Source organism: Bos indicus x Bos taurus, chromosome 14 (genome assembly GCF_003369695.1).
Source record: "Bos indicus x Bos taurus breed Angus x Brahman F1 hybrid chromosome 14, Bos_hybrid_MaternalHap_v2.0, whole genome shotgun sequence".
Classification (NCBI taxonomy): Eukaryota; Metazoa; Chordata; class Mammalia; order Artiodactyla; family Bovidae; genus Bos; species Bos indicus x Bos taurus.
In genome coordinates this window covers 82,062,195-82,074,430 of record NC_040089.1, presented here as the reverse complement: position 1 = coordinate 82,074,430, position 12,236 = coordinate 82,062,195, and the positions used below count along the sequence as shown (strand labels likewise).

Sequence of the window (12,236 nt, the reverse complement as noted above, 5' to 3'; positions counted from 1 at the left end):
ACCTACTCCTGGAGTTTACTCAAACTCATGTCCATTGAGTCAGTGATGCCATCCAGCCATCTCATCCTCTGTCGTCCCCTTCTCCTCCTGCCCCCAATCCCTCCCAGCATCAGGGCCTTTCTAATGAGTCAGCTCTTTGCATCAGGTGGTCAAAGTATTGGAGTTTCAGCTTCAACATCAGTCCTTCTGATGAACACCCAGGACTGATCTCCTTTAGAATGGACTGGTTGGATCTCCTTGCAGTCCAAGGGACTCTCAAGAGTCTTCTCCAGCACCACAGTTCAAAAGTGTTAATTCTTTGGTGCTCAGCTTTCTTTATAGTCCAACTCTCGCATCCATACATGACCACTGGAAAAACCGTGGCCTTAACTAGATGGACCTTTGTTGGCAAAGTAATGTCTCTGCTTTTGAATATGCTGTCTAGGTTGGTCATAACTTTCCTTCCAAGGAGTAAGCGTCTTTTAATTTCATGGCTGCAGTCACCATCTGCAATGATTTTGGAGCCCCCAAAAATAAAGTATGTCACTGTTTCCTCTGTTTCCCCATCAATTTGCCATGAAGTTATGGGACCGGATGCCATGATCTTAGTTTTCTGAATGTTGAGCTTTAAGCCAACTTTTTCACTCTCCACTTTCACTTTCATCAAGAGGCTCTTTACTTCTTCTTCAATTTCTGCCATAAGGGTGGTGTCATCTGCATATCTGAGGTTATTGATATTTCTCCTGGCAATCTTGAATCCAGCTTGTGCTTCCTCCAGCCCAGCATTTCTCATGATGTACTCTGCATATAAGTTAAATAAGCAGGGTGATGATATACAGCCTTGACGTACTTCTTTCCCAATTTGGAACCAGTCTGTTGTTCCATGTCCAGTTCTAACTGTTGCTTCCTGACCTGCATACAGGTTTCTCAAGAGGCAGGTCAGGTGGTCTGGTATTCCCATCTCTTTCATAATTTTCACAGTTTGTTGTGATGCACACAGTCAAAGGCTTTGGCATAGTCAATAAAGCAGAAATAGATGTTTTTCTGGAATTCTCTTGCCTTTTTGATGATCCAGGGGATGTTGGCAATTTGATCTCTGGTTCTTCTGCCTTTTCTAACACCAGCTTGAACATCTGGAAGTTCACAATTCACATATTGTTAAAGCCTGGCTTGGAGAATTTTGAGCATGACTTTACTAGCGTGTGAGATGAACTTAAAGGAAATGAAGGGTGGGACACACATCAACATGTAGCAGGGTTTCTCCACATTTCCTTCATTTGTGCAAGCATGAAAAATCAGATATTTTGTAGAATTTCTACTGCAGCATCTCTGAGATGATTAACGTCTTTTAAAAACTATCCTGGGGCCTCCCTGGTGGCTCAGTGGTAAAGAATCTACCTGCCAATACAGGAGACACGGGTTCGATCCCTGGTCCAGGAAGATTCCATATGCCAAGGAGCAACTGGGCCCATGCACTGCAACTCCTCAGCCCGAGCTCTGGAGTCCGGGGGCCAGTCCTGAGCCCCAGGCTGCACCTACTGAGGCCCAGGTGCCCACAGGTCTGTGCTCAGCAACAAGAGACGCCCCTGGATGAGAAGCCCACATGCAGCCAGGAGGAGAAGCCCCACTCACTGCAACTGGAGAAGAGCCTGCACGGCAGCAAAGACTCAGCACAGCCAGAAATAAATAAATACAGTTATTTTTAAAAGTTACCCTGAAGATGGCTAGTACTCCCAATATTTTCCAGCATTTTTGAAAATGTTTCTTGACGTGTCACTGAAGTTTTCATTTTTGACACATATTCTGTATGGCGAGCAAAACGAAGAGTTTTGAACCTGAGAGTTGGTAAAGGCTCAAGTCACCTGAAAACGAAATTTCCTGAAGTTGTATGTATGATAGCAGAGAAGTGCAGACTCCTGGCAACAATCAGGAGTGTTCTAGGAAAGAATAAAGTGGCCAAAGGGGGTTGGTTTAGTTTACAGTCCATACATTTCATAAAATTCTTCTCTCTACAAGCTGAAATCTACTTTGACAGAAAAACAGTGAGGCTGTTGATCGACCAGCCCAAGGAAAACAGCAGAGAATTGTGCGGAGTGAGCTCGCTGGCCAAGTGGTGGGAGAGAAGAGTCACAGAAATGACTGAAGCCCAGTTTCAGACGCAAAGACGCCTGCAGGGAGCTGGGAGGCGGGCTGGCGTTTTCATCAGAGCGTCAGTTAGCTTGATAATGCGTTCAATTTATCCTGTGTGGATTAAGAGCGCCTTCAGATAACCGATTCCATTACCTAAAGGCCACAAATACCACTTCAGGTCAATTTGAATGAAAAGGAATCACAATCAGTTAATTAGACCATTCAGTGGACTAGCTTTAAAGTTCAAAGATAGAGGAAAAGGGAAAAACACGTTTAGAGCCCAGTTGCCCACATTCTGCAACATTAAACAGTGTCAGAAATGAAGATTCAAAGTGTATAGAAGAACCTGTGCGCAGGGCAGGGACAGACACTCACGTGGAGAACGACCGTGTGGACACAGCCCGGGGAGCGGGGCGGGAACAGGAACCAGGAGAGCGGCTCTGCCAGACACATGACTGTGTGCACAACGGAGCCGCTGAGAGCCTGCTGTCGGGGCAGGGAGCTCAGCTCGGTGCCCCGCAGTGACTAGGGGGGTGGGATGGGGATTGGGGGTCTAAGAGGGAGGGGTATGTGTATATGTATAACTGATTCACATCATCGTGCAGCAGAAATAATACAATGTAAAGCAGTCATACTCCATTAAACAACCATGAAAAGCTGGGAAGCCATCACTTCAGCTGTGCTGTCTCCATGTTGCGGGTTGATCATCCGTGAACCAGACGGGCGGTGGAGGCCCAGGGCCACCGAGAGGATAATGTGGGAGTTGCCCAGGGCCTCTGCCCAGGACGTCTTCGGAAAATGTCAGCCCTTAGTTACAAGTTGAACGATAGCTGCGGCCCTTGGAAGGAAGGAGTATATGTTTTAACTAGTTAAAAGCCTCTTCATTCTGAGAGCAGAGAGACAGCCTGTGTGTCCCCCGAACTCTGAGGCCCCACCCAGCCATGACCCGGAGCGTCTCTCTGCAGGGATCCCTGTCCCGCCCCTCTGCATCGTGCGCTGAGCGGAGCGGGAGACCGCCGGGAGGAAAGGGCTGGATCCTGCATCGGAACCACCGGGTTGGGACGTGCCCACCTCTCTGAGCTCTGCTCTTCTCACTTCTCTTACTAAGCTTCCCAAGTGCGGTAGGGTGAAACTCACTTCGGCTTATAAAGCTGAGTTAGTGATGGTGTAGAGTAATCAATACCGCCTTCATCTTTACGCCTCCCTCAAAAAGAAGGTGTCTTGGTCTCCCTAAAGAGCTTTCAGATGTATATGAAGGCCAGAGCCAGTTGAGTTACCAGGGTCTGTTAAATGTGGCGTTTTGTAAGGCAGAAAATAAATAAATAAATAAATCCAATCCGCTCCTTTGATCACCTTTCCCAGAACTCTCTGCTTTACTTTTGGGGGTTGTGCATTTTGAGGGATCTTAGTTCCCCAACCAAGAATTGAACCCTGGGCCTGACGGGAGTCCTAACCATCACACTGCCAGGGAATTCCCTCCAGAACTCTTTGGTGAAGGGTTTTTAACACTCACAGGTCTTCTGAACAGAAACTTGGAATGGGAGGCAGGCCTGCTGCTCATAATCGGAAAGGGCTGGTCTCTTTTCCTAAACGCAGCGTGGACCACGGAGAAGTGCTAGCGCCTAACCTGATGGAAAGGTTTTCCTTTTGTCCTCTGGAATCGGGGGCACCTGCGGACAGCCGCCGAGGCTGACTGCACCCTGGGCGGCGGGGGCGTGGCTCCTTCGTAGAAGCTGCAGCAGCCGCTTCTCCAGGACCCGCGATGATCAGATCATCAGGAAATTCAAAAGGCTCCACTTTATAAAAGGAGTTTTGACTTTTTTTTTTTAAGTAAAACTCAGGTTGTTTTTTAACAGCTCGCTCCTGGCTTCTTACATGTGTTTTTGTTAACTTGGGTAACGTCACTGGGGGAGTGATTGCTTTTTTCATCAGGTGATAGGCGCTTCATTAATTGATGATTGATTCAGTTATAGATTGTGTGTGTGTGTGTGATGATGAAAACAATGATCAGAGGTAGCTTGCTCTAAATCGAAATGTCAGGGACTTCTCTGGTGGTTCAGTGGCTAAGAATCTGCCTTCCAGCGCAGGGGACCCAGGTTCCACCCCTGGTTGGGGAACTAAGACCCCACATCCCTGGGGGCAACTGAGTCCACATGCCAGAGCAGAGAGAAGTCCTCCGACTACAGAGAAGGTCCCTTGTGCCGCAACTAAGATCCAGTGCAGCCAAATAAATGGTTTTTTTAGTGTCAGATTTTTTTTCCAGCTTGAGACAAGGTCATTGGAACACCTGTCTCCCTATATATCAGATGGTTACATTAGCGCTAGAGCCCAGATAAAATGTAGTAAATCTTTCTGTTTATTTCCCTTCATTTCACAGGACAAGGTAAGTGACGATGTCATAATCTAAGGAGAACACTTTCATGCACATTATTAATTTTTACCCTTAGAAAGCAGCTTTGTGGCTGGGCCTGGGGTGGGGAGACAGGTTAGAGCCGGGAGAAGGGACGGACTTCCGCTGCTCATCACTCACCCCTCCTTCTCTGTCTGCCTCTCGCAGCTTGCACCTACAAAAACCAGGAGTGCCGACTGACCATACATTATGAGAATGGATTTTCAGTTACCACTGAGCCACAGGAGGGTGCCTTCCCCAAGACAGTCATACAGGCTCCTTATGAAAAGCTGAAAACGTCTTCAGATGATGGAATCAGGATGCTGTATTTAGATTTTGGAGGCAAAGATGGAGAGCTTGTAAGTACACTTTTCTTTAGACAGTGTGATTTTGTGTACGCAACTCACCCATACTGGCTTGCACACATAATACTGCCTTATATTTAGTTAGTATTTGATTAACAAAATACTTATAGGTTCATGCCTTTAATGGATCCTTGAAAAATAGTGATGGCATCCAATTTTTTAAGTCCTTTCCTTTGGTCTCATTTGAATATAACAGAAATATTTGAATCAAAGGAAAGGATCCTTTATATAGTCAGCATTAAATTCTTCTCAAAGAGGGCCCCACCACCATCAAAATGTACCATTCATTGTTTAAAAGCATCTGATCTAAACTGGGCATTGTGCGAGGTGTCAGGGATACACGGATGTAAAATACCGGTCCTGCCCATGGCCTCTCAGGTCTCGGCAGTGGAGAACATGAAGAGCCCAGAGGGGAAGGGGCGGCCAGGAAGCCCAGCAACGCTGGTCGGCTCCCCTCGTGGAGAGAGGGCCGGACGAGGACCGGGCGCTGTGAGCTCCTGTCAGCAGGCATCTGGCAAAACCAGCAGACTTGTCGTCAGGGTGACATTCATACTTCTTCTATCACTGCAGATCGCCCATGTGTTTAAAATCATGATTTCCTGCGATCGTTACCGACTACCATATTGAAAAAATGCATTACTCTAGTTCCTCTGAAGGGTGAAAGTCACACATTGCTCCACTTTCTAGCTCGGGTGTTCTCAGGAAGACATAGCATCTCATTTAAGCTGTGGAATGCAGACCTGCAAAAAAGGACTTTGATTTGGAAAAGCCGGTCTCTGTCTAGATCCTTCCTAGTCACTGGCTTAGTCAACAAATATTTATTGACTCATTCTTGATAACCTGGATGGGGGTGGAATATATAAAATGCAGAGATAAATCTCTAAAAATAAGATCCAGTCACTGTAACTCAGCTATTAGGCTTGCATAACCCTCCCCTCTCCCAGGCCTTCCCTGTTGGCTCAGGGGTGAAGAATCTGCCTGAAGTGCAAGGGCTGCAGGAGACTCCTGCTTTTTGTCCATGGCTGGAAAACTCAAGGCTTTTTGCCAGTGAGGAAAAATAACGTATGTCTAAATTTTGGCCTTTCTGCCTATAATTGCAACCTGACTTGAAAAGACTTAGGAAGGACTGGTTTTTCCGCTGTCGATATGTTAGTCTGAGAAGCAGTTTCAGACACACCTTTCCCAGGATCTAGGTCAGCAACCCCCAGAGGCAGGTGCTAGGGAAGGGTCAGAGACAAGTGGTAGAAAATGCAATAAACTTAGGGTCAAGAGACCCCTGCTGTCTTTCTGAGTCTGGAACTAATTCATCACGTGTCCTGGGCAAGTCGTCTTATTTCTTTGGCTCTGAGTCTCCCCACCTATAAAACACAGGGACTGAAGGAGGTCATCTTTAAGGTTAGTTTGAAAAGTTACGCTCTGTGTTAGTAAAAGCGAATATGCTGGTGAAATGGATTTCCCTGGCAGCCCAGTGGTTAAGAATCTGCCTGCCAATGCAGAGGACACTGGTTCGATCCCTGGTCTGGAAATTAAGATCCCACATGCACTTGCTCCAGGGCCCGTGTTCTGAAATAAGAGGAGCCCCGCTCACGGCAAACTAGAGGAGAGCTGAGCACACAGACACAGCACAGCAGGACACGCCTGGTGTCAGCAAAGAAACAAGGGCGAGGGTGGGGTCAGGCCCAGAGTCTGGCATCAGACAGGCCTGCATCTGAGTTCATGCTTTCTCTCCACTGTAAGCTGTATGGTCTTAGAAGGTTTTATAGCTTCACCAAATCTTAGTTTTCCACTTGAGACACAGAGAGGGTAACAGTAGATATCCCAGAGGGATTCTGTGAGAATTAAGTAAGATAACGTACAGAAAGTATTCACACAGTGCCTGGTTCACGCCAAGTACAACTTAACTCTGCCGGATGTTACTGTGGTCAGGTTGTTATTCTGCAGCACCAGAATAGAGCTGGGGATAAGGGGGACGAACTGAGAGTGTAGCCCTGGCGTATGCACTGCCGTGGGCAAACAGACAGCTCGTGGCAGAGCGCTGGAAGGCGCGGGGGCCCAGCCAGCTGCGGTGGTGCCATAGAGGGGTGGGAGGGGTGTCTGTGTGCTTACGGCTGATTCACACTGAGGCACAGCAGAAACTCACACAGCACTGTAAAACAGTTATTCCCCAGTTACAAAAACATCCTATTATAAACCATCTTAGAAAAGAATATTAATAAAAGAATGTGCGTATGTGTATAGCTGAATCACTTTGCTGTACAACAGGAATTAACAACAGTGTAATCAACTATACTTCAATAAAAAGAAAAATAAAAAACGAGATTAAAAAAAAAGAATCAGGAGCAACACAGCGCTCTTGAACTAGGTCAGGTGATGAAAATCCAGCCTGTTTAGCTCTGAGCTTGTGCCGGCTCTGTAGGGACACGAGGAAAACCAGCCTTCAGAAGGAGCCTCTGCAGATGGTGCTCTAGGCGCGTTCGATGCCACGAGCTGTGAGGATGCGGCTGCTCGTAATATAGCTTCTGTATTTTCTGGTTTGTGAGGGATTTTCACCTGCAGTATCTCATTTTAATACTCTACCCTGTAAGTTAGGTTGGACTGAGAATAATTTTTAATGAATTGTCCAAGATGATGTACACACCTGAAAAGTGTTAGAACCAGGACTCAAATCTATGATGGGAGACTTAGCACGGCCTCATGCTGTACCTAATCCAACATAAATACCAAAAAGAAAAGGTTTAGACAGTCAAGAAGGGCAGCACTGATATGTGTGCTATTGGTATGTATAAATTTCACAGAACTTATTTTTGGAAATAAGATAGATGAGATGTAAGGAGTAAGTTCAAAGAGTTATTTTTTTTTTTAATCTCATCGGGGGGCAAGGATTTAAAAACACAGTTGCTCCAGTTAACACTTAAAAGCAGGAAGTGCTTGGATCTCTTTGATGTGTAAATCACTATTTTGTGTCAAGCATTCATTTAAAATTTTTCATGTGCTCTTCTTTTTAAATTCCAGCAACTGGACCTGCACTCCTGCCCCAAGCCGATTGTTTTCATCATTCATTCCTTCCTGTCAGCTAAGATTACAAGACTGGGGTTGGTGGCCTGAGCAGGGGGGTGAATTACCTCTGAGCAAAGGAGGCTTCGCTGCCCCCAAAACAGCGTCGTGTCGGACAGCATTCGCAGTGACCACCAGATGCGGCATGTCGGCTTCAGACCCGAGTCCCGCGAGCAGTGCCCGGCTTCTGTCAGTTTCCCAGCGATAAAGGGTACCCTCAAAACACCGCAAGGACTGTCAGAATGAAACTGTTTTTTTAGCACAGTAAAAGGGTAGAGCGGTGAGGCTGATTGGAAATACACAGCACAGCTCTTAGATAACGACAACCAAGGACATGCTACTGAAACAGCATGTGCAGCTCTTAAGCATAGTTTCTAGGCAACTGGTTCACCTGCTCAGCCAGGGCTGAACAGATGAGAAAAGGACGTTTTCCGCCACCACCCCCAACCCCAGGAGTAAGGACCCCGCGTTTTACTGTGCCCCATTTCCTACTTCTGAGCTGACTTCCACTGGTAAGGAAAGGACTCAATGGAAACCCACCTTTGATTTAAGTATGAAACAGCTGTTACTTTTTCTTAATGAATTACCTTTCAGTGATGTAGAAGGATGTGTTCTCATGAGCATATGATGAGTGGGAATTCACACATCAGATACTTCTCTGAGCTGTAAGCCAGTAGATTCTGAGCCAGAGTAGGCTGCTTAAATTGCAAAGCTTTGCTGAAGAGTGGTTTGCATGAAAGAATTAATTCTGGGACTACACTTATACCAAGGCCTGCTATTTTAGAGCCATGACTTAGAGCTTTATTTATAGAAAGCAAATTATGGATTTTTTTAAAAAGATTGTCATTTGAGATATATATATAATAATTCACGGGGGGTTAACTTGTACCCATTTTGTGGTTTTCAGTGGAAGTGCTGAGCAATGTATTGGCCCTTATTTCTGCCTGTGCTGTATGCATGCATTTTCAAGCAAGTAATAGAGCCTTATATGATTCTGTTTAATACTGGGTTTTACACAGAGAGCCAGTATTATAACCAAACCCATGAATAGCACTCACAGCTCTTTTGGAATTCCAGGGAAATAATATAATGACCTCATATTTTTCTACAAGAATATTTTCAGCATAGTGAAGTCACTCAATTGTGTCCGACTCTTTGCGACCCCACGGACTGTAGCCTACCAGGCTCCTCCGTCCATGGGATTTTTCCAGACAAGAGTACTGGAGTGGGGTGCCATCTCCTTCTCTAGAGGAGCTTCCCGACTGTAGGCAGACGCTTTACTGTCTGAGCCACCAGGGAGGTGCCAGACAGCACAGTCTTATTGATTTAACACTTTTGCTTTTATCTTTCAGAACACAGTCACTGAAAACAACCTATTTGATTTTAAAGTCACTTGCCTCAAATCTTGAGAATTAGCTCTAGAATTTCTGTATTTGCAACACTTCTCTCCACTGTAGTTTACACAGACAAATGTTCCAGGTTAGATTTGTGTGTCTTTTCAGAGAGCTATGCAGAAAGATTTAACAAGTGATTTTGTTCACTCAGACACATGTGTTTATGGAGTTTTACTTTAGATCAGCATTTTATTTTAGATAGGTGTTTCCCCAGAGTAATACAAGTAACATTAATTCAAGTTCCAAAGGGTATTGATTGAATGGTATTTTGTGTAGAGGGAAATAAAAGGGTTAGTAATCAAAAACTGTTATATACTGCATTAAAAAATGTTAAACAGAGTTCATGGTTGCAGCCCTCTTCAGAGACTTTATTGCATATCGCAGTTCTGCAGGGGAAATGATCCAAACACACAGGGATGATCCTATGTCATTCCTAACACGTCTACAGAACTACTTTCTAAGACACCTTATGAAACTAGTGTCTAAACACACACACACACAACAAAACAATCACTTTGGAAAACATAGCTTTAACACTGATTTTGTTTCCTATTTTAAAATGCTGAAGAGTGAAGTCCCAGCCTCAATGTTGTAGGAAAGCTTTGATGCATCTGTAAATTGTAATGCACTCTTTCATGATATATTTTCAAAATCACTGGAAAGTTGTTATACAAGAGAACTATACTTATGTATTGTAAATAACATGAAAATACAGATATTAATGCCAATAGTTCAACAATATGTAATCTAAGGTGCTCCATACTATATGAAGTGTGAGTTAATTACTCATAATTAAGTTGCAAAGGTCCTATTATATATTTATAGACACATTAAAATGATCATAATTACAAATACTATTTCTTCATCACTTGAGTTTTAGACTGATTAATATCTGGGTGGGGTTCAAAAGAAACTACATTCTCTGCATTTATAAAAGTTTAATTTAAATATTTATATTTTAGAAAAATATATTTGAATAAAATCAATGCATTTTCTGAATTAAAATGTTATTAGCAAGAAATAGAAAATTTTACTAAGAAATGTGTATATAAATCATTTTTCTTCTTCAAAATTAAATTGTATCATATCAGAGTGGCTATGATGAATCAATTCAAATACTCATTTTTTTCTCCTTCAATTTGAATTCAACAAGTTACTACTTCACACTGTAGATTTTAATCTTGTCTTGATGTGCATTATGAATGATGTGAATAACACAAACTCATACATCTGGATCATACCTGGGTACAGACAGCGAATCAACTGAGTCATTTTGGGGGATTTGTTTTTGTCCAGTTCCCTCTGTGATCAACTGTCTCATATTTGAATTGATGAATTATTAAATTCACAATGTCTGTTCTTTTAGGTGCAAACCAACTCCAGTGAATGATGTCTTAAACTACACTTGGAGGGAGGGAAGCTGCCCAATTGTTAATTAGGTGAGCCCTTTGGTGTGGTGACGTAGCTCTAAACCATCCCATGGGAATTTAAAGAAAACCAACAGGAATACAGATATCAAGTTTCTTTTTCTGCCTTGACTAAGTAGGAGAAACAAAACTATACATCTATTTTAAAAACCATTCAGCCAGAGGCATTTAATTGTATCAACTGATGCACTGAAATGCTGAAAAAAAATGCACGCTGCTTTGTCCAAAAGCTTGTTGACCCTGCTTGGTTGAAGTCAGAAGGAACGGTCTTAATGGGCAGGAGTCCTCTACAATTAATGAGTGGGGCCTTTCTGGCCCTTGTTTTACAGATATTAGATATTCTATCTTGAGGGGACTGGAGTGGACTGGGGTGAGGATGTGCTTTATGAGTTTATAAAATGTGCCTGTTTATAGCGCTGTGGCCACCCTGTAAACTTCATATGTGAGTTAAATAGGTGCTCACTCTGCGTGTGGTGGGCTGGCCAGCGCTTTCCTCAGTAGCCAGAGGGATATGGGCACATACAGACACCCCGTGCCCGTCTCGTCCTCAGAGACGGGCCTGGAAAGGGGCTACAGGGGGGGGGGGGGGCGGGGCGCCACCTGCTGCTTCTGTGTGTACAGTTTCATGCTGGGTCGTCACCTGGGCTCAGGGCTTTCAACCCTCATTTTAACTACATTTTCACGGGATTTTATCTATACACCAAGCTCCAAATACTCAAGTTCTCTTTAGTACCAGAACTTGGTTTGTGTTCAAGTTACTTGTAATAAAAACAGCAGGCTGGGGTTGAGAAGTCTTTTACTATTTGAAAACCGGAGGAAATATGTGCAAATCATAGATAAGGGACTAGGATCCAGAAACTATAAAGAACTCTTACAATTCAACAATAAAAAGAGAAATAAGCCCACTGAAAAGTCCTTAAGAAAGCATTTGGTGGACATTTCCCTGAAAGAAAATATCCAGCTGGTCAATAAGTGCATGAAAAGATGCTCAACATTACTTATCAGAGAAATGCAAGTCAAAGCCACTGAGATCTTACCTCACATTTCCTATCATCTGTCAAAAGATAAATGCTAACAAGAATCAGCAAGGAGGTGGAGAAATTGGAGCTGCTGTGGAAAAGTCTGCCATCTTCTCAAAAATTACAGTTACTATATAGTCCTAGGCATATGCCCAGGATAATGGAAAACATATGTCTGTGCCAAAACTTGTACACAATGTCCACAGTAGCAGCATCACGACAGCCAAAATGGGGACTCAGCCCAGTGTCCATCGACTGATGAATGGAAAAACAACTGTGACAGGTTCATACAATGACATGCTGACTCAGGCTACAACACGGGTGAGCCCCGAACACCTCATGCAGAGAATCTGCCTGCCAGTGTCGAGATGTGGCTTCCATCCCTGGGTCAGGATGATCCCTTGGAGGAGGGAATGGCAACCCACTCGAGTATCCTTGCCTGGAAAATGCCATGGACAGAGGAGCCTGGCAGGCTGCAG

The 12,236-nt window shown here is 44.2% G+C and overlaps 1 protein-coding gene across 1 annotated transcript in view; it reads left to right on the top strand.

The window, feature by feature from the left end:
• The window catches only part of SNTB1 (syntrophin beta 1), a 139,334-nt gene extending 128,664 nt beyond the window's left edge, over positions 1 to 10,670 (top strand). Inside the window, exons 5-6 of the mRNA XM_027561706.1 lie at positions 4,667 to 4,857; positions 7,876 to 10,670. Of these exons, the coding sequence (XP_027417507.1) occupies positions 4,667 to 4,857; positions 7,876 to 7,968 (284 nt within the window). The 3' untranslated portion in view covers positions 7,969 to 10,670. The remainder of the gene's footprint in view (positions 1 to 4,666; positions 4,858 to 7,875) is intronic.
• The last annotated feature ends 1,566 nt before the right edge of the window (positions 10,671 to 12,236 follow it).